This window comes from Gracilinanus agilis, chromosome 5 (assembly GCF_016433145.1).
Source record: "Gracilinanus agilis isolate LMUSP501 chromosome 5, AgileGrace, whole genome shotgun sequence".
In the NCBI taxonomy this organism is placed as follows: domain Eukaryota; kingdom Metazoa; phylum Chordata; class Mammalia; order Didelphimorphia; family Didelphidae; genus Gracilinanus; species Gracilinanus agilis.
The window spans coordinates 196,005,588-196,029,649 of NC_058134.1; the positions used below are offsets into that span (position 1 = coordinate 196,005,588).

General features: G+C 38.3%; 1 protein-coding gene across 1 annotated transcript in view; it reads right to left on the minus strand.

Annotated features, from left to right (window-relative positions):
- ANO2 (anoctamin 2) overlaps positions 1–24,062 on the minus strand; it is a 504,220-nt gene that overhangs the window by 305,444 nt on the left and 174,714 nt on the right. The window contains exon 9 of the mRNA XM_044677761.1: positions 18,224–18,288. Within this exon, the coding sequence (XP_044533696.1) occupies positions 18,224–18,288 (65 nt within the window). The remainder of the gene's footprint in view (positions 1–18,223; positions 18,289–24,062) is intronic.

The window sequence follows — 24,062 nt, forward strand, 5'->3', positions numbered from 1 at the left end:
AGTCAGCTAGGTGTGAGGGTGTACCTCAGAGTTGTTTTCATTTGCATTTCTCTAATCAAGAGGGATTTCATTGCATTGGTTTTGTTTGTACAAAAAAAATTTTAATTTGATATAATCAAAGTCATTCATTTTATATTTTGTCATGTTCTCTATCTCTTGCTTGGTTTTAAATTCCTTCCTTCCCCACAGATCTGATAAGTATACTATTCTATGTTTACCTAATTTATTTATGATTTAACTCTTTATATTTAAGTTACTTATCCATTTTGAATTTATCTTGATATAAGGCGTGAGATGTAAACCTAATTTTCCCTAAACCTAAATGTTCCTACAACATTTAAAAGTGATTCTTCTTGCCATTTTAGTGGCCACCAGCTGATTTGTCCTTTTCACCACTGATATAGACTGAATGAGCTATGAATGAAAATCAGTCAGTCAACAATTGGAAATAGGCAAAGAAAACCATCACTACTAATACCGTGGCCAGCTCCAAAAAAGACAGAAATCCTGAAGAAGGCTGAATATTTCTATCTTCTGCTCTCTCTTTTGATGATTCAACAGAGGAGAGAATCCCATGAATCCTGAGGTTGGAAATCATTCTAACACTATCAAAATCTTTAGATAATGATGAGAGGCATTCAGATTAACTGCACTTAGCAATTTCCCAGGTTAGGAAATAGGAAAATAAGGAAATGGAGCCCTGTGGAATCATATACTTCATTTTAGATACCAAACTAACAATCTGTACATAATACAGTCCTAAGAATAAAGCTAGGCAAAGGGCATCTGTGTTTGGGAGTAATGGATCTAAACCTAAGGAGAATCCATATGGCATAGTACTTAGAGAGCAAAACAATGAACGATATACTAGTTCATATCATAACAATCTGTTTCATATGTAAGCAACTAGATGGTACAATGAATAGTATATTAGACCTACAATAATGAAGACCTCAGTTCATATTTAACCTCAGTCCTTTACTAGCTCAATGACCCTCAGTAAATCAATTAACCACTGCCTACCTCATTTTCTTCATCTGTAAAATAGGGATAATAGCATGTAACTCAAAAGGTTTTGTAAGGATGAAATAGAATAATATTTGTAGTGTTTTTTAAACCTTATGTACTATAGAGATGCTATAATTGTTATATAAAGGGTCAGCCTAAGAACATTTTATATGGTAGAAGAGGGATAGGTAAGAAAGTACTGGGAGAAAAAAATAAAAAAAAAAAAAGGAGCTTGCCCTTACCCACTCAATCCTTAAACATTGATATCTCCCCTCAATCAATCATAAGTAACTGGAGGGAAAAGGGAGAGGGAAGAGTCTTCCAAATGGAACATCTTAAAATGGCAACTGTAAATTTAAATACCCCATTATTTTGGTTACAGCTGAAACTATTTAGACTTTACTTGAAAGAAACTGGAAGGGAAGGGATTCTCGGAAGATGACAGCTTAGAAGCAGCAAGGCTCCAGACCTCTGTAAAGCCCTTTACCACCAATCAAGGACAAAGGGCTCTGAGGGAACAAAAAACCAAATCTGACAACACAACAGAGCTGGGGGATCCTTCAGCTGAACCCAACTTGAATGGTACAAGGAAAAAAGAAAAAAAAAAGCCTGAATTCTTCAAACTCTCAGGTTGGAGGGGAAAGAAAGGAGGAAGATCCCTGATACCCTTCTCCACCTAATGTGCTGAGTCTCCAGCAGATCCTGGAATCTCTGGGTGGGCTGGGGCAATAGTTCCAGAGAGTGCCTTGCTGACACAGCTGTGCCAAACTCAAGGTTCTGATCACAGACAGCAAGGAGGCTGCTGGGGGAGAAACCCAGAGAGGGCTACCATAACCTCCATCATTTTGGGGGTGGGGTCTCTCAAGGTTTTGACCTCAGGGCACTTGGAGGTGTGCAGATCAACCCCACCTGGCTTAATCATATCAATACAGCAGAGAAAAAGACTTCAGAGGGCAGGGAAGCTCCAACACCCCTCCTCCACAGACTACAGGGAAAGTAGCCCAATTCATTTCTTTAGCTTTTACCACCAGCTGGGGGAAATTTGGCCTCAGGTCCCAGTAACCTAATTAATCAACAAACAGAAAAGAAGCCCTCCCAGGGCTGAATAGCCCAAACCCACAAATTAAAAAAAAAATGATCAGAGGATCAAGATTACAGCCAATTACAGGGGAGAAAGAAGGGGAAAATATTAGTAAACAACAGGAAAAAGAAAAAAAGAAACCACAATTGACAGCTTCTATCTGGAAATTGAACAATGAGCAAATGGATCAGAAGAAGATAAAGGAACACCAAGAAAAACATTAAAACTTTCTGTGAAAAGGCTTTGGAAGAACTTAAAATTCAATTAACTCAAGAACTTAAAATTCAATTAACTCAAGAACTCAAAATTCAAATAACTCAAGAACTCAGAAAACAATCAACAGTGGCTGAAGACAATTGGGAAAAGGAAATACATGTTATAAAAGAAAATACATGTCTTAAAAGCCCAAATTGACCAGCTGAAAAACAAAGCAAAGAAGGTAAAAGATGATCTACAAAGAAAAGCAGACCAGAAGGAGAAGGATGAGCAAAAAGCCAGGAATGAAATTCAGTCTTCAAAATCAGAATTCAACAACTAGAAGCAAATGACTTCACAAGGCAGCAAGAATATATAAAACAAAATTTAAAAAGTGAAAAATTTGAGGAAAATATGAAACACCTCATTGATACAACCACAGAATAATTTAAGAATTCTTGGTCGGCCAGAACATCATGACAAAAGAAAAAGTTTGGACATCATCCTATAGAAAATTATACAAGAGAACTGTCCTGACATTCTAGAATAAGGGGGGAAAGTTAAAATTGCAAGAATCCACAGATCACCTCCTACATTTAATACACAACTGACAACTTCCATGAATATTATAGCCAAATTCAAAAACTACCAGACGAAGGAAAAAATATTACAAGCTGCTAAGAAGTCATTCAGATACCAGGGAATCACAGTTAGGATAACACAGGATCTGGCTGCATCTACATTGAAGGAGTAGAAGGCATGGAATATAATATTCCGGAAAGCAAGAAAGCTAGGTCTACAACCAAGAATTAACTATCCAACAAAACTGACTATATTCTTGCAGGGGAAAGTATGGTCATTTGACAACATCAAAGACTTCCAAGCATTCATAAAGAAAAAAAATGGACTTAAACAGAGAGTTTGCTGCTCAAACACAGAACTCAAGAAAATCACCATAAGGTAATTAAGAGGGGGGGGGTGGGAATAAACAAACAAACACAAAACCTTTTCTTTAAGGGACCCAAAAAGCTCAATTGACATATCCCTATAAGAAAAGAAGATATTGGTAACTCTTAAAAATTGTTATCAACAGGGTGGATAGAAGAAGTATAGGGAATAGGGACAAACTGTATAGGATGAAATGTCAAGATATATGTATGCATGTGTGTGTGTGTGTGTGTGTGTATATACACACACACNATTAACTATCCAACAAAACTGACTATATTCTTGCAGGGGAAAGTATGGTCATTTGACAACATCAAAGACTTCCAAGCATTCATAAAGAAAAAAAATGGACTTAAACAGAGAGTTTGCTGCTCAAACACAGAACTCAAGAAAATCACCATAAGGTAATTAAGAGGGGGGGGGAATAAACAAACAAACACAAAACCTTTTCTTTAAGGGACCCAAAAAGCTCAATTGACATATCCCTATAAGAAAAGAAGATATTGGTAACTCTTAAAAATTGTTATCAACAGGGTGGATAGAAGAAGTATAGGGAATAGGGACAAACTGTATAGGATGAAATGTCAAGATATATGTATGCATGTTTGTGTGTGTGTGTATATATATATATATATATATATATATATATATATATATATATAGAGAGAGAGAGAGAGAGAGAGAGAGAGAGAGAGAGAGAGAGGGAGAGGGAAAGAAGCTGGAAGGGGTCATATTAGAGAACAGAGAGAGAAAAGATAGAGGAAAAAATGGTTTGTAAGAGTGAGATTCTTCAATCTTTGGCTCTTCCACCAAAACTACAATAATTTCTGGCCAGGGTAAGATGAGCAAATTACCATGATTTAAAGACATCAGTCTTTAAGTATTTATTAAGTTCTTGCAATATGTCAGGCACTTGTATAAGGTGCCAGGAATACAAATACAAAAAATGAAATCATCCCTATTCTCAATGAGTTTACATTCTAATGGGAGATATATATATATATATATATATATATATATATNTGTTGGCATTATATATGAATATATATGCATAAATATAACCTTGCAAAATGCATAGTATATACTCATATTAGTAATTGTGATGGTGATTTATCACTTTTCTGACTATATCTGTAGATACATATTTGTATGTACATATATATATATATATATATATACACACACACACATATATACATACACATATACATACATATATACACATGTTATATGTATACACATACATATATGTATACACATATTGTTTGTGCATAGGTATACACATATGTATATGTGCATATAACATTAATGTATACTCAGTTATATATTTTGTGTCATTTGTTTATGTATGTGTGTAAAGATATATAGAAACATGTATATGTGAATATACATGCAGAATATGAAACTAATAAAGATCAAGTAGTTAAATACAAGGTAGATCTGGACAGAGGTACACTTTAAATTGAGGACTTTGGGAAAGGCTTTATGCAAAAGATGGTGCTTGAGTTGGATCTTAAAGGAAGAGAGGGAGTCTATGGGTCAGATGGGAGAGACAGCCTATGGAAATGAGATGGACTATCATATATCAGGGACTAGAATTATCTGCCTTGTCCAGACTGCAGAGTTCAGGAGGGGCATCAGTGATAGCCAGTGAAGATGAAGAGACAAGTTCAAGACAGGTTGGATAGAACTTTAAACACTGAACAGAATTTGCATTTTATTCTAGAGGCAATAGGAAGCCAATGGAGTTAATTGGGTAAAGAGTCAAATGGTCACATGTGCACTTAAAATACTCTGACAGCAATGTATAAGATGGACTTGAGTGGAGAGAGACTTAAGGCAGGAAGACCAGTTAGGAAACTGTTGCAATAATCTAGGTGAGAGGTGATGGGGGCCTGAACTAAGGTGAGTAACTGTGTGAGTGGAGAGAAGGGGTCAGATATAAGATATGTTATGAAGGGGAAAATGGGAAGATATGGCAAATGAATGAACATGTGAAATGAGGGAAAGTGACGAGTCAAGGATAATTCAAAGGTTACACACCTGAGAACCTGGAACCATGGTGGTCCTTCACAAGAAATAAGGAAGTTTGAAAGAGGAGAAGGTTTGGGAGGGCAGGGGTTTAATTACGCTAGACTCAGGGGTAGAATTTTCAAGAATGAAAATTGTAGGGATTTGTGGGTTTCTATGGGATATCACCCTGGTTTAGGGTTTAGACTGGGGAAAATGTAGAGTTGAGAGACCAAATTACTACTTCTCTCCACCCCTCAGGAAATAGTACTCAGGAAAGTGCCTCATTCCCAGCATTATTTTTCATCACCTGTGAAGACTTATGGAGCCTGGATAAAATGTGAGATTGTTGCAACAAAGTCCAAAAGTCCCTCAATCTAATAACTCCTAAAAAAAGCTGAGAACAGCCCTTGGTGATATTCATCCATATGACCTGCAGGTATGCTTCTCATTTGTGAAGAAGGGTAGGCTGGGAGGTGACCACAATGATGCTCTCTGCAGAAACAGAAATAAGCAACACTTCTGGCCATCCTGTACTGGGCTTTTTTTCTTCCTTGGGCTATGACCTTTGCATTAGTGCATTACTTGAATATGAATTGTATGCTCTGTGGTTTATCTGATAAATATGCATTGTTCCTGCAGTTACCATCCTGAGGAACTCAGGGCAATTCAGCAGCCTCAGGAAGAAGCCTGGAGAACTACATCAGTCTCTCTTCCACTCTAAGGCTGCTACCTGCAGACAGAAACCAAACTTTTGAGGGCATATTTTAGATTAGCCCATTAAATTGCTGCTTATAGAGATGGATGTCTGTATGGGAGAATCTTTTAATTTTTATAAATACATTTTTCTAATAAAGACTATTTCTTTTTTATTTTATTTTTTGTTTAAAGCTTTACCTTCTGTCTTAGAATTGATAAACTAAGTATCAGTTCCAAGGCAGAAAAGAGAGGTAAAAAGCAAACAATTGGGGTTAAGTAATTTGCCCACAGTTGCACAGCTGGGAAGTATCTGAGGCCAAATTTGAACCCAGGATCTCCTGTCTCTAGGCCTGGCTTTCAATCCACTGAGCCACCCAGATGGCCCTCTGTTGTTTTTGTTTTTCTAAATAAAAAAATCAAATAGGAGCAGCACAACTGCTAGTGTTCTCCAATGAATTTCCTCAAGTATCTGTTTGATACAGAAAAGTATCCTCTTTTCTGAATTGTATAGTTAATTTGGTCATAAGTGCTTTTCTTTCCAAGGTCTTGAACATGCAGAACATTTAAAGGTTTCAGCTAATGTTGATTGTTTTCAGTAGCTTTTAGTTTGGTACGTTTTCTTCTTTACCTATTTTCTCAGGCATACTTATGCCTGTTGGAACGTATAAGATTGTGATATCTGAGTTAACTTTCCACCTATCTAAATCTGCATCCTCCTGAATTTTTCTTGCTTCCTACGCTCCTCTTGCTTCACAGTACTCTTAGATGCAAACTGTTCAGAGAATAGAAACTCATTTTTATAACAACCTCAGCAAAATGTAATCAGGTGTACAGGTGAAAAATTTGCCACACCTGAGCTACATTCCCAGCTTCCTCATTTGATGTAGAGAGACTTGGGAGATAAATTTGACTGAGACCCACACTGCGTGGCTCTTTTTGGACTTTGCTTTGGTTAAAGTGTGGCAGATGTGGGTCTCTGGCTCTGTGCTCTGCTCACTTGGCTGAAAAGTAAATTTGCAACTTAAAGAAATCTAGAGTAAGATAAATACAAATGGGGATGTTTTTTGTATTATCTCTTATTTTGAATTCTTTCAAATGAAAACATTACAAGATCACAAGATTATAGGGTTTAGAGTAGGTTATGACCTTAGAGATCATCTCATCCATCCTCCAGATTTACTTTACAGGAAACTGAGGCCCACAGACTTAGCCAAAGTCATAAAGACATTCAAAGCATGCTGTTGCTGTTCAGTCATTTTCACTTGTGTCCAAGTTTTCATAACTTCATTTGATGTTTTCTTGGCAAAGATACCAAAGTAGTTTGCCATTTCTTTCTCCAGCTTATTTTATAGATAAGGAAATTGAAACCAACAGGGCTAAGTGACTTATGCAGGGTTATACAGCTAGGAAGTATCTAAGGTCAGATATGAACTTATGAATCCCAGACCCTACATTCTATCCCTTGTACCAACTAGCTGGCAGAAGTAGCATTTGAAGCTACATCCTCCACAAATCCAGGCATGATATTGGACAAACTTAGACTAACTTAAGTAGGGAGGGAAAGAGAGATGTTAGTGCTGAGGCTAACAGAATCTGTCTCTTCATAGAATCAGCATTGCCAAACCCATGGAAATCCCAAACAAACAGATCCCAAAGGTAAGGGGAAGGAAATGCATTTGAAGGGAATCCTTCCTCTCCCAGGAGCCAGAGGACTTTCAACCATTCTGCTCCTCACTCTCATGCTCTGTGAAACTACACACACACACACACACACACACCCTTTTTAGCAGCCCACAAGACAGGGGCTAGAAGATGCAGAGAGGGACTTCCCTCTCTCTGCTTTCTGTACCATAATCTTTGCCTCTCTAGGGCAAATGTTGGCTGGAAATTTCCATGAGGGATCACTGCAGACACCTAGAGTTCCTTAGGGAAACCACTCTACCTCCTCTGCACAGCATACAAAGATTGGATTTGCAGACTGAGGTGACGTTTCCAAAGCCAAGGGAATATCACAGCCTAAGGAGTCCTTGAACAAGGAGGCAGGATATCTGGGGAGGAGGAAATCAGCAGTCTAACAGTGCAACCTGGTGGGCTTTAGGTAGAGTGCAACCGGCTGGGGAGGACAGGGCAACAGAGATGCAGACAAGAATTGCTAATTCCTGTGTTACCTCTGTCCTACTCCAAAATTTGGGATTAGAGTTTAAAAATCAGGTAAATTTCTTTTAATGAAAACCATGCTGAAGGTAGCAAAATGGAAGAGATCCATTGGATAATTTATAAAGTGCTTTCTGATTCTATTGTCTATGACCAGTCATCTATCAAACAATCAATAAACCATCATTTATTAAACAACGATTGGCTCTGTAACATGGTTTAAACTAGCTTTATAACCACTGGGAGAGGTAAGGTGGCTAGACGTAGGTCCTTTAAAATAAGTGCAAAAAACTTTCCCTTTAAGTTGTAATTTATTTACAAACATTTTTAAATGTTCCTATTGGTGGTTGGCTAAGAAAGATGGACGCAGCTGTAGGTCCTGGAGATAAGAAGCAAATGGCCCAGGCCTATTTAGAACAGGCAACACACTCCTGGAAGCCAAAGAATACTTAGAAACAGACGTAATTTTAATATAATAATTGATTCAGAGAAGAAACCCTGTTTGTGGTGATATTTTAACACCCACAATGAAGATGCTGCTAATACTTCAGGAAGAGGAAAAATCATTTCTTTTGATACTAAGGTGATGAGATGGAGGCAAGGATATGGTAGGACTCAGGAGAAAACGTCTTTGGTCTCCTCTATTGGTACTTCATCCTTATTATGTCCCCTAACTATAGGTGTCCCCCAAGGCTCTGTCCTAAGTTCTCTTTTCTTTACTCTCAGAAGTCCCAATTAAGGCCCTCACCAGCTCCTCTGGAATAAATTATCAAATCTATGCAGATGACTCCTGTGTCTATATTATATAGCCCAATATGACCAATGAGGCACCTAAAACTATAAGTCCCAGAATGCTTATGTAAAAGTTAAAATTAACATGCCAAAAAAAAAAAGAAGAAGAACTCATTTTCTTTCATCCAATACACATCCTTCTTCTGAACTTGTTGGTTACTTTCATAGGTATCACCACCTTTGTAGTCAGACAGGTTCACAACTTCAGGTTAGCCTCATCTTCTCACTTTTACTCACCCCATAGTCAATCAGTGACCAAATCTTGTCAATCCTTACTTCAAAACCCCTGTCGGCTTCCTCCTCTTCTATCTATTCATCTAGCCATCAGCTTATTTGAGGACTCCTTCATGACTCTTACCTGGACTATTACAATGACTTCCTAATTAGTCTCCCTGCCTTGTCTCTCCCGCTCCAGTTTAGCCTCCATACCTGCACAAAGTAGAATTTTCTTTAAGTGTAGTTCCCTATTTCCTCTAGGATCAAATACCAACTTTGACTTTTAAAGCCCTTCACATCTTTCCTTTCCTAACTCATTGATATCCCACCTCTCCTTCCCACATTCCTTCTTTTAACTAAACTGGCTTTTGATGTAATTCATCATATATCATTCTATAGTCCTCTGGGTTTTTAAACTATCTGTCCCCATCACTGGAATGTGCTCTTTCCTCATCTCCACCTAGGGGAAGTCACATGCAACTAGTTGTGTTCTCTTTCCCTGAACTATCTTGTATTCATTGTGTGTGTGTGTGTGTGTGTGTGTGTGTGTGTGCGTGCGTGTGTGTGTGTGTAATATACATACACACATACATATACATATAGTCTTGTATTTATATTGTATTTATTCCATATATATGCAAATATATATGGAATATTTACAAAATAAAGTAGTTTAGGGAATATATATATGAATATAAATATAGTTTAGAGCATATATCTATAGGTTTAGGGAATGTTTATATGTACAAACACATATATATAGTCTCCCCTAACAAAATGTAATCTCTTTGAGAGAAAGTATTGTTTCATTCTTTATGTTTGTATGCCCTGGAACCAGAATGTAGTAAATGAATATATGTTCGTTGATTGATTAAGCTGCTTATAAACTTGGAGATTCAATTCTGCCTGGGGCATTTTGATCCCTCCTCTGACTTGTTTCTACACTTATTCTTTCTATAACTGGGTATTTTGGCAGGAAATGAGAGGGAAAGGAAAGGTCAGGAGAAAGAGTCAGAAGATAAATCACTCACTCATGCCACAAAGAGCTTAGGAGAGATAAAATGAGAGTCACAGCATTTGACAGCTGGAAAGTTGCATAGTAATAAGTGACAGGAGTAGGTCTCACCACCAGGAAGTCTCATTCCAAATTAAGCCACAATATTGCTTAATATGTGGGGTGGGTGGGAGGGGAATCTTTCTTTCTAGGGAACACCAGAAATATTTTAAAATTGGATTCAGACATCCTTTAGCTTTTGTTTAGAGTACAAACATCCTTCTTAAAGGTTTCATTCATGTGACATAGAGCCTGAGATCCATGAAATCAGGACCTCTCAAAAGTCTGTTGAATATAGCTTTGGGTACCTTAACTTAGTTTTTCAATCATCCTCTTCTTTTCACATGCTCCTTTGTTTTCCCATTTTTACAGCATCTCTCTCCTTCTTCCCCCTTTCACCTTTATGAGATAGTCCCACCTTTTGCCTTCATGAGCTCTCTAGGTCTTAAAACTCCTATACTAAGTTTATCTGAATCTGCTTGTTTCTCCTCCAACACCCACCACCTCTGCTATTCCCTACCTCTCCATCCCTTTTTCCTTATTGCAGATGCTTCCTTAATTTTCAGAAGAACCTTCAGGTTCAGAGATAGTCTCGTGAATTTTGACAAACAAGTCTTTTCCTCCATGCACGCGCCATAGTGCCTCCTTTTCCCACCCAACCCAACATCTCTCCTTCCCTCAAAGTTATAATATCAGAAACCTGAAGCATCCTTCTTTATTTGTCTCTGACCCTTGGCTCCACAAAGATACAAAAGCCTGTAAGAGCTACTATGAGGCATGGGGTGGGGGCAACAGATGGCTAAAGACTCCAGCTTTAGCAGGGTGGACCCATGTCTAGACATGGAGTCTTCCAAGCTTTTTGTCCCAGAGAAACAACAAGCCCCAGAGCAGGGACACAGTCCAAAGTAAATTCTTCACCTGCAGGTGACTGTCTTCAGTTGCCAAAAAAAAAAAAGTACAACTGGATCCAGTCACCTGCCCCTCCCTTAGGGAAAGGGAGAGGCAATGTTGGTCAGTAGCTTTTTATAATTGTGCTTTTAAAAATAATGGAGGAGGCAGAGGGAGCAAGAAACAGGGTGGCTGCCTGGGATCCTCATTTAGAAATCAAAGCCCAAGAAGCTACTGGTGTGGCTCAGAAAACAATTCAGGAGGTTGGCACCACCAGCTTACATCAAGAGTTTTGCTCATGAATTTCCAGCCCTTTTCCCTTCTCCCAGGGAGAATACATTTTAGCACTGGAGCATAGAATCTTGGATTCCCTCAATTATTTCCAAAGGACAAAAAGTCTATTGGCGACACAGGCCACCGTGATCCTGTAGACAGTCACAACTCAGCCAGCAGCCCAAAAGATTGGATGCCAATTACCCATGGATGAAGAATACATTATATAGATTTACATTTGCCCCTCCCCTCAATATTATTCTTCACCCTCCTCAATCCCTTTCATTGATTATAACATCATCAAGGAATATAGCAAGAGACAATATAGGCTGAAAATGCGGAAAATTATAAAGCATTTCGTGAATAACAATCCACATGAGATCTAGGCAATAAACATGACCCCTGTAATTATTAGTCACCCATTAATTAGCATCTGAGCATATAGTCATCTTATTGGGAGAACCATAGTCATCTTCATCCATATCATCTGACTCTTTCTCCTGACCTTTCCTTTCCCTCACATTTCCTGCCAAAATATCTGGGATATACCCAGTTATAGAAAGACTAGATATCCCATATCAGAAAAAGAAATTGAACAAGCCAACCAAGAACTCCCTAAGAAAAAATCACCAGGGCCTAATGGATTCACAAGTGAATTCTATCAGACATTCAAAGAACAACTAATCCCAATACTATACAAATTATTTGATATAATAAGCAAAGGAGTCCTACCAAATTCCTTTTATGACACAAATATGGTACTGATTCCAAAGCCAGGTAGATCAAAAACAGAGAAAGAAAACTACAGACCAATCTCCCTAATGAACATAGATGCAAAAATCTTAAATAGAATACTAGCAAAGAGACTCCAGCAAGTGATCAAGAGGATCATCCACCATGACCAGGTGGGATTTATACCAGGAATGCAAGGATGGTTCAACATTAGGAAAACCATCCACATAATTGACCATATCAACAAGCTAACAAAAATCACATGATTATCTCAATAGATGCTGAAAAAGCCTTTGACAAAATATAGCACTCATTCCTATTGAAAACACTGGAAAGTATAGGAATAGAAGGACCTTTCCTAAAAACAATAAACAGTATATACCTAAAACCATCAACAAGCATCATATGCAATGGGAATAAATTAAAAGCCTTCCTAATAAGATCAGGAGTGAAAGAAGATGCCCATTATCACCTCTATTATTTAATATTGTTCTAGAAACACTAGCAGTAGCAATTAGAGAAGAAAAAGAAATTGAAGGTATCAAAATAGGCAATGAGGAGACTAAGCTATCACTCTTTGCAGATGATATGATGGTCTACTTAAAAAATCCTAGAGAATCAACTAAGAAGCTTGTAGAAATAATCAACAACTTTAGCAAAGTTGCAGGATACAAAATAAATGCACATAAATCATCAGCATTTCTATATATTTCCAACACATCACAGCAGCAAGAAGTAGAAAGAGAAACACCATTTAAAATCACCCTAGATAATATAAGATACTTAGGAATCTACCTACCAAAACAAACACAGCAATTATATGAAAACAACTACAAAACACTTTCCAAACAATTAAAACTAGATCTAAACAATTGGAAAAACATTGATTGCTCATGGGTAGCATGAGCTAACATAATAAAAATGACAATTCTACCCAAATTAATTTACCTATTTAGTGCCATACCTATCAAACTACCTAAAAACTTTTTTACTGAATTAGGAAAAACTATAACAAAGTTCATTTGGAATAACAAAAGGTCAAGAATATCAAGGGAAATAATGAAAAAAATGTGAAGGAAGGGGCCTAACAGTACCAGGTATTAAACTATACTATAAAGCAGCAGTCATCAAAACAATATGGTACTGGCTAAGAGACAGAAGGGAGGATCAGTGGAATAGACTTGGGGTAAGTGATGTCAGCAAGACAGTGTATAATAAACCCAAAGAGCCCAACTTTTGGGACAAAAATCCACTATTTGACAAAAACTGTTGGGAAATTTGGAAAACAATTTGGGAGAGATTATGTTTAGATCAACATCTCACACCCTACACCAAGATAAATTCAGAATGGGTGAATGACTTGAATATAAAGAGGGAAACTATAAATAAGTTAAGTGAACACAGAATAGTATACCTGTCAGATCTCTGGGAAAGGAAAGGTTTTAAAACCAAGCAAGAGTTAGAGAAAATTACAAAATGTAAAATAAATGATTTTGATTATATTAAATTAAAAAGCTTTTGTACAAACAAAAACAATGCAACCAAAATCAGAAGGGAAACGACAAATTGGGGAAAAATTCTTTATAATAAAAAACTCTGACAGGGGTCTAATAACTCAATATACAAGGAGTTAAATCAATTGTATAAAAAACCAAGCCATTCCTCAATCAATAAATGGGCAAGGGACATGAATAGGCAATTTTCAGATAAAGAAATCAAAACTATCAATAAGAATATGAGAAAGTGTTCTAAATCTCTAATAATTAGAGAAATGCAAATCCAAACAACTGTGAGGTATCACCTCACACCTAGCAGATTGGCTAAAATGAGAGAAGGGGAGAGTAATGAATGTTGGAGGGGATGTGGGAAAATTGGGACATTAATGCATTGCTGGTGGAGTTGTGAACTGATCCAACCATTCTGGCTGGCAAACTATGCTCAAAGGGCTATAAAAGAATGCCTGCCCTTTGATCCAGCCATACCATTGTTGGGTTTGTACTCCAAAGAGATCGTAGATAAACAGACTTGTACAAAAATATTTATAGCCGCACTTTTTGTGGTGGCAAAAATCTGGAAAATGAGGGTATGTCCTTCAATTGGGGAATAGCTGAACAAATTGTGGTATATGCTGGTAATGGAATACTATTGTGCTCAAAGAATCATAAACTGGAGGAATTCCATGTGAACTGGAAAGACCTCCAGGAACTGATGCAGAGCAAAAGGAGCAAAGCCAGAAGAACATTGTACACAGAGACCAATACACTGTGGCAAAATAGAATGTAATGGACTTCTGTACTGGCAGCAATGCAATGACCCAGGATAATTTTGAAGGATTTATGGAAAAGAATGCTACCCACATTCAGAGGAAGAACTGCAAGAGTGGAAACACAAAAGAAAAGCAATTGCTTGCACACGTGGGTTGAGGTGGACATGATTGGGGATGTAGACTCTAATGACCACCCCAGTGCAACTAGCAATAATATGGAAATAGGTCTTGATCAATTACACATGTTAAAACCAGTGGAAATGCACATTGGCTATGGGGGGGCAGAAGGTTGGGGGTTGAAGGGGAAAGTAAGAGCATGAACCATGTAACCATGTTAACTTTTCTAAAAAATAAATATTATTAAATGTCAAAAAAAGAAATATTCATTGAATTATTATCAAAGTCTATTAAATCAGTCTCTTCCAACCTAAAAGTTCAAACAGCATATACTTATCAACTAACTCCCTGAAGCCAAGAAATTCAACATAAAATTTGCTCTATTGAAACCAATTGGGTTTCCCATCCAGTTTAAGCTAGTTAGGGCTTTCTCCATCTGTTCCATTCTAATCTAAAGAGGCAGGATAGGTATTCCCATCTAAGGTCATTAATTATTCAAATAACTGGGCAGCTAGCTGACAAAGTAGATATACTACTGGGTCTAGAGAATCAGAAAGTCATGATTTCCAACCTGGCCCTAGACACTTATCTGTGCAACCCTGGGCAAGTCACCTATTCTCTGTTTGCCTCAATTTCCTCATCTGTAAAATAGGGATAACAGAATCATCCATCACCTGGGACTAGTGAGTATAAAATGAGATCATAATTATAGAGTGCTTAGCACTGGCACATGAAGTAGGCACTATATAAATGATGGCTATTGTTATTCCATTAAAACAGAACATTCAGCCAAACAAGGATATAGGGGAAAATGAATTCCATGTAACAAGACAGCTTATAGCCAGGACTCAATCTCAATCTGCTAACCATCTAATAGGCATCTCGGGCAACATGCCTATAGTTGGATTTCCCAGCATGGAGTCTAGTTGATGAATGGCAAGAGTCTCAGGTTTCAAAGGGACTTTAGTTGCCATTTATTCAAACACCTGCCTAAGTAGGCATTTTCTCCACAACACCCCTCACAAGTTGTCAGCCAGCCTCAGCTTGAAGGGTTCCAGTGATAAAGTTGTGATATATTAATATTACACAATGGTTATACTATTAAGGTTATACTATTAGAAATTTGCCTGTAAGAGTTTCGCTGTTTGTAGCTGCTAGAACCAAAGTCATTCAACTAACCACCAAAAATGAAAAAATGGGCAAATTTCTAGCAGACCTGTCCACTTGGCAGAGTTTACCTCACAGGGTTGTTATGCAGGAACAAGTGAGATAATATTCCTAAAGTGCTTAAAGTACCTGACACATACTATGTACCTAATAAATGCTTGTTCCCTCTCCCTCTCTCACTCCCACCTTACCTTTAGAACCAAAGAGAGAGATAAGGCATTCTTCTCCCATGGAGTATACAAAAAATAATAATCTCCTATAAGCAGCTCCTTTACTCATGCTACCATTCCCCTTACCATCATTATCATCATCAACAAACATTTTTAAGCACTTACTTTGTTCCAGGCACTGTTAAGACTATTGATATAAAACTCTACACAACACTCGGGACTAAATTTTATTCTCTCATTTCTTTCTAGAATTTTCTGAGCAGACAATGGAAGAAAAGGGAAAGACAAAAAGAATGAATGTTGTCAAATCAAGGCCTTGGGCTGTAGCATGATATGATGTCATGCTGGTGAACCTATGGCACACAAGCCTGAAGGGGCTGCTACTTTCTCCCCTCCATGCATGTCTGTGGACATTTCTCATTTCACCTAACCCTCTGCCCAGCAACCCAATGGGAGCACTTCCTCCCTTTCCTGTCTAGAGTAAGGTGTGGGGCTCACATGCAGCATGAGGGTTGTAGTTTAGGCACTCAGTCTTTAAAAGGTTCACCATCACTGATATAGTGGGACTTCAGAGTAGAAGTCAAGAGACTGGGGTTCCAGTGCTGGTTCTGCCATGAACTTACTCTGTGATCTAGACTTCGGTTTTCTCTTCCATAAAATGAGGAGGAAAGATGATTGCCCCCAATCTCCAAATCTGATATCCTATGAGTCTCTAACCTAGTCTTCCTTTTCTCCTTCTCACTCTAATAGCTTCAAATTTCTCTATTTCTCCTTCCATTGAATAGTAAGCTTCTTTCAGGGACAGTAAAATAATAGTGAACCCATAGGCAATGTCACACATTCAGTAAAAATGAGTGCTAATGTCAGCATTAGAGGGAAAAGGATTTAAGTAGCACAAGTTGGCACTGTCCCTTCTAGATTTTCTAGACGTTTCTATAGGCAGCTCCAGATAATTTTAATAATAGCCTACCTGCCTCAGGCAGCTAAGTAGAACAGGGATAGAGCACTGGATTTGGAATCAAAAAGATTCTTCATGAGTTCAAATCTGGCCTCAGATACTTACTAGCTGTGTGACCCTGGGTTAGTCACTTAACTCTGCCTCAGTTTCCTCATCTGTAAAATGAGCTGGAGAAGGAAATGGAAAACCACTAGTGTATCTTTGCCAAGAAAACTCCAAATAGGGTCATGAAGAGTCAGCTCTGACTGAAAAATAACTGAACAATTTGACCTCAGAGATGGTGTATGACAGGAGATAATGAACATGAAAGTAGAGTAGTTCTCCCCACTGCTGACGCAAAGCAAAGTGCTATCTCAAGTAGGATAGTGAAGGAGAGAAGAAACAAGTGATAATGAGATACCATGAGCCTACTATGATTCATAGGATCATATATTTTGAACTAGAAGGTATCTAATCCAACTTCCTCATTTTAGATCTGCAGAAGCAGAGCCCAGAAAGGTTAGGTGTTTTTTCTAATGTCAAATAAGTTTTAAATAGGAGAACTAAACCCATATCTTCTGGTTCCAAATCCTGAACCTCTTCTACTATATCAAACTGTGGAGATGGAATGGAATGTCACCTCTAAAGTATAAGAAGGACAAATTTCCACAGCCCCAAGAATCTGCATATCAGGTTTAAGACAATAAGAACCACATTCAAAAAGAAGACTTAAAAATAGGAAATGGAAGGGGAGAGCTTTAAACATAACTGGATGGATGTCTTGTCTCATGCAGGAAAGTTGGTGGATTTATGTTTGGGGAATCATAATGAGCACAATCTTCTAGAGACTAAAGAGAATGGCAGAACCTTCCAAGATGGAGAATAGTTAACAACAAAATGACAGGCACATTTGGACTCTTACTCAAGGCAATTTATAAGACATAGACACTAAAGACTCTATAGGTTCTGGAAGAATGGCTGCTTATAGATGAAGAGTGTTAATATTTATAGGCTTGGACAAAAGTTCTACCTGTTCCCATTAATTTTTCGTTTTTAAACCCTTTTCTTTCATCTTAGAATCAATACTCTGTATTGGTTCTAAGGCAGAAGAATGGTAACAGCTAGGCAATGGAGGTTAAGTGACTTGCTCAGGGTCAGACATCTAGAAAATGTCAGAGGTCAGTTTTGAATCTAGGACCTCCCATCCTCAAGCCTGGCTCTCTATTCACTGAGCCACCTACTTGCCCTGTTCTCCTGAATGTCCCCAAATTCTTCATGTCAAGAAGGTGATTCTGACACAGAGGTTATATTCATATTGTTTCCTCTCCTCTACAATCTCTATCCATCCCTCTATCACCATTGCTCAAACCACTCTGTGGAAGGAAAACAGGGGACAAAGGAATGGAACATCAGGTGATAAATCCCTCTGCCTAAAAGTCAATCTATTTGGGTATCACCACCTTCCATGACAGCCACAGCCTAAGCCCATCCATGGTTTCTATTGTAAAAGTCTTACCTGATGAGGTCAATAGGTTGAAACTTATAAAACACTCCATAGCGTGCCCATTCTTGGTAGAGGAGCTAAGCAAACAAAAACAGAAAACAGAAACAAGTCAACTAGGAGGCCCAGAATTACCAACATCAGGGGCTCTGTTCAAGCCCACTCTTAAGACTGTTGGGTTCACGTAAGGTATTGCCCATGAAGCACAAGGACCAGGAAAACTCTCATCATACCATAGAGGAAGGTATTCATAAGCAGTAGGTAATTAGAGCTACTGCCTCATCCTCAAGAGTGTACATCATTCCAGAAGTCATAGGGCTTTGCTGCTCTAACACCCTCTAGAGAGGTTCCACCCAACCTTGATGTCCCCCTTCCTACATTAGTCCTTAGTTTAGCAAAATTTCTAGTCCAAATAAATGACCCCCTCCTTCGATTGAGCTAAGACTGGAAATCCGGAATAATTAAGAATAAATACTAAAAGAGAAAAGAGTAGGTAGAGCCCTGGGTTCCAGGCTTGGCTTTAATACTTAACAACTATGTGACCTTGGGAAAATTATTTCACTGTTCTGAGGTTCATTTCCTTCATCTGTAAAATGAAAGCATTAGCTATATGGCCTCTGAGGTCCCTCCCAACCGTAACTTTCTCTGGTTCTGTGACAGCCTAGACTTAATATGACATTCACAACAATAATTTCAAGTCTGGCTTGAGAAAATAAAAGATCATATAATAACCCAAGGAGCCAAGTATGTTATGTGGTTTTCTAACTTCAAAAATACTGACAAGCACCATAGCTCAGATGCCAATAAATAGAATAATTTAATAATGTAACACAAAGTATTCATTACTTAGAAATTCATGCCTAGCATGGTCACTGTTCCTTGATTGTAGAATAAACTTTGATATGATTTTATCATTGATTCTAGCAGGTAGATTAGTTCTATGTCTTTTTGACAAAAATTGTAGAAGTCTCTTTATTTGTGTTGTTTATTTTGTTATTACATGGTTTTTCTCTTTATACAGAAACCCAGTATGGTGTAATGGAGAATTAACTCTAGTCATAGCTTTTAGCTGCCTTATTAAATAAGCATCGATTCCAAGTAACTGTTTCATTAAAGGCCTTTGGTTACAGTTGGATCATTCCTTTGAAACAATAGAAGTTTCTGGCCTGAATGTAAAATGTATAATATCGGAATGTCTCCTGCTGGGTAACAAAAGAAAATCCTCTCCTGCCCTGCTGAAAGCAAGTCATTATTATCCTTCCCACTTTATAGAAGAGGAGAGGGAAAAGGCACAGGGAGGAAGCCCCCAAATCACAAGCAACAAGATTAGAATTCAAATATTCTGTTCTGTTAAACCACTTAGTCCACAAAGAGGGCCTCTGGGTCAGCTGTTCCTCCTTCTCTTTGCAGGTCGCTCATATAACACCATGTTTTCTTGTTGCCTCCCAAGTGCAAATCACAGTCTCACTAGTACTCAGTCATGGCAATGATGTCAGATGGGGCCTGAAGGGAGGCAGATCTGCGTCACAAGAGAAAGACATTGCTTCCCTCAAGGGCCCAAGTGACATTGGTGCCAGATACCTTGGCAATCTCAATCAAAACCAAACCAAACACACACAATCAGAGCAAAGAACTCCTGAAGACAAAATAAAAGCGACAAATTCCCAAAGAAGGCAATCATTGAGACAGATGATGCCCAAAAGGCAGAGTTCGAACCACAAGCTCTGCCTCTATATTTCCGATCCCAGATTTGTGAATCAGAGAAACTGGATTCTAACTAACTTTAAGGTTCTGTGCATCCTGGCTCTGCTCTCTTATTAGCTGTCTGACCTCGGGCAAGGGACAAGTCTCAGAGTTTTGGACTCCTCACCTATAAAAATTAAAAAGTCAAAATACAAGATGTGTACAGAATACAAGATATAAGATCTTCCTTCAAGATCTTAATCTATGATCCTATAATCTCAGAATAGACTTTCTTTCTTCTCTCTGTTTTCTTAGAGCAAAATGAACAAATTGTCTTCCTCCATTCTCTACCTCGACCAAAGCTGAAGGAAGGGCTCCTTATAGAAAGTGTTTTGCCACCCAACGAATGACTGAAAAGTGATTCATGAAGCCCTTACTAGACGTTAAACACTGGGACAAAATCTCTGCTCTCAAGGATCTCACACTCTAATTGAGGGAGACAACAACTATTTGGTTCAGTTGTTTTCTGTCATGTCTCTTTGTTACCCCATTTAGATTTTTTTTTTGGCAGACACTAGGGAGATTTGTTGTTTCCTTCTCCAGTTCATTTTAGAGATGAGGAAATTTGAGACTGAGGTAATCCAGCTTAGGTGACTTGCTCAGGATTATACAGCTACTCAGATTTGAACTGAGGAAGATGAATCTTCCATGTCTCTGAACCTGAGCTGTACCACTTAGCTGCTCACAACAGCTATAGAAGGGTTCAAAAATAAGAATTCTAAGGAAGCTACTTATAATAGAGCAGGATATTAGTTCTAAGGCAAACAATGAGCATTGAACTCATGTATTCCTAAATCCAGGTCGAGTGAGTGCTCTATCCACTGAGCTACCTAGCTGCCTTTTAGACTGAGGTTAAGCAACTCACCCAGGGTCACACAGCTAGGAAATGTCTGAGAGTTGATTTGAATTCAGGTTTTCCTGAATCCAGGCCCAACACTCTATCCACTAAGTCTCCCAGCTGCCTCATTAGGTACCAATGAATAGATGGGCTTGGCCTCTTATTCTGTGCTATCTTGGGCTATTATACTCTTGGGTATAATTTCAGGCATCAGTATTTTAACCCAAAGCTCTCTGTGGAGGGAAGTAGTTAGCTTCTGGGGACCATTTATTGTTGTTCAGTTACTCTTTATGACCCCATATGAGATTTTCTTGGCAAAATGACTGGAGCAGTTTTCCATTTCATTCTCTAGTGGATTAAAGTGAATAGAAGTTAAGTGACTTACCCAGGGTCACACAACTAGTAAGTGTCTGAGGCCAGATTTGAATTCAAGAAGATGAGTTAGATCTGACATTCTTATCTAATGTGCCACCTAGATGCCCCTAACTGAGGACCATCCTCAAAGGCTACGAGCATCTCTGCTGAAAATTTAAATCCTTCCTGTCTTTTTGTGACCACAGATTAACAAGATCTTGATTTCCTTACATGTTAAATGGAAATTCATTTAGAATGACTGAAAGGACCGTCAATGACAAGAAATCATAAATAGTCCCATGAAATGTATACATCCTGAATCACTCTAGGAACTAAGGATAAATAATGCTGGAGATAATACCCAGGATTAATAATACTGGAGAAGCCATGCCCAGGCTGGGAAGAAAGCAAATACTAGGGCAATGCAGTAGCCAATAGATGAGAGTTGTACTTAGGAGACCTGAGTTTTCCTCCTGGCTCTATTCCTGTTGCTGCTTTGGCATAGATCAACTTCCTGTCTAGAAACCAATTTTACCATCTATAAAATTGGGATGGAAATGGAATAGGATGGGATTATGAAACTAATTCTTACTTCTTTATACTTCGTAGGGAAACTGAGAAGAAAATGCCATAATCTATTATGATCTTCTCGCCAGAAAGAAGGCCAAAAAAATTACAGGACTACTTTCAATGTTCTTTTTAGTCACATCACTTTATAACGGCAAATTTCAGGAACTAAGTGGATATGGAAGGAGGGAAATTTGGGGCAAGGATTTAAATCCTGCCCATACAAATCTTTTTTTAACATTCTCCCAAACAAGATGCCTCAGTTTCTCTGTATGATAATGGGTCAGTGTTTGGGGACTTTACATCACTCTACCAGAGTTAACTGTGAACCTTCAAGCACTTGATGAAAACATTGCTCAATAACTGGTCCGTTTTTGAAGAAGCAGAGGAAGTGTTCCTCTAATACCCAAGTCACTCACTCCTCCCTCACTGCCTGGGCTTTGAGACAGGGATAGCCCTATCTACCTCCACCCTCTCTCTCAGAGGAGAGGGATCCTCTTCTTAATTGGTCTGCAAAAGGGTAACGAGGTTGTCTGTTCCCAAATGGAGTTGAGTCACTCAGACTATATACCAAAGCAGACAGGAAATGCCACTCTCAGGGACTTGCCTAGAATCAGGCTCAGAATTTGATCTTGGGCCTCAAGGGAGGCCATGGAAATAGAAGGCAGCTGGCAGCAACAGGCAGATGACAACAAATTCTTAATGAATTGAACTGGTATACACCCATAAAAAAGCCAGAGAATTCCCTGTGTGAAGTCATATGTCTACCTCTCTCAACTCTGTAACCTTTTTGCATATCTCAGTAACTCCAATAAAATCAGAGTCTAAAAGTTGTTCCCTGTGCTCAATTCGAAACCATATTTTCTATGGTGAAGCCATAGAATACTATATATGGATTTCTTAAAATGTCTTAGAGATCATCTAGTTCAGGATTTATTTTACACATAAGGAAACTAAAATCAAGACAAGTTAAGTGACTTGGCCAAGGTCACCCAGCTGGTACATGAAATGGCAAAGCAAAGATTCAAACTTGACTCCAAATACAGTGGGCTCTTCTTCTATAAAAAAGCCTAATGAAGTCAAAATCATTTGCCGCACATTTGGTGGAACTTGCTTTTTCTTCTTCATTAGAAATTGAAAGTACCCCTTTGAATAATCCCTTGATATAAGAGCATCTGCTATTGACCATACAACCAAATGGAGTTAGTAGAATGGACTCAGTAAGAATTAATCACTCGATTACAGATTCTTATACATCAAAATGCACCGAAATCATGTACTTGAGTCATTAACCAGCCCTTGCTCCTGTGTCTCACTATCATGATAAGAAACCCACACTACCTAGAGGAAGCCCATTCAATGTTTCAATTGTTCAAGCTGTTGTTTTTCCCTGTCTCCAGCAACACTTTGTATCTTTACAATTTCCACCCTCTTCTGGTTCCAAGTAGAACAAGTCTAATCTTCCTCCCACATGACAGCTATCCAGATACTTTCATGTAACCATTATCTCCCCCATGTCTTTTCTCCTCCAGGCTAAACATTTGCAACTCTCCAATCAATTCTTCTCTGTCTGGGTCTCAAGACCCTTAACCATCCTTGTCATCCTTCTCTGATGCTCCTTAGATTATCAAGTTTTCCTAAGATGTAGTACTCACAGTACAATAGAATACCACACCTGGGGTCTGACCAGGAAAAAAGGGAGGAGGACAGTCATATCCCTACTTCCATAAACAATGCAGCCTAAGATCAAAGGAGCTGGGGAAAAAGAGGAGGCTGCTATATCCTATTTTTGAGTCATATCAAACTTTCAATACACTACAACTCCTCAATGTTTTTCAGATGAGTTGCTGACAGTCACACACAGCTCACTTTTAATTCATAAAGGCAATTTGTTTAAATTCAAGAATCTGACATTACATTTATAACTAATAAATGTGAAACAGCACAGGACCAAGAACAAATCTCTGCTTGAATCTATTACAAATCTCCTTCCTCGTTTACAGTGGACTGTCAATGAATGAAATCATTTATTTCTGTCATTATCTAGCCCTCATTCCTCCATGAGGATAACATGAGAGATTTTGTCAAATGCTTCCTTGAGTGCAGGTAAACTATATTTACAGCACCCCTGGACCTACCAGCCTAAAAACCTTGGCAAAAAATGAAATGAAGGAGTCTGGCAAGAAGTGATCTTGATGAAGCCACACTGCCCCATTATCATCTGACTACTTTCTTTGCTAGATGCACACCTCTCTAATAAACATTCTGGAATTTTTGCCAAAAAATGCAGTTGAACTTTGAAACCTATACCTAGTGGACTCTACTCTCTTTCCTTTTTTGAAAATTGAGGTG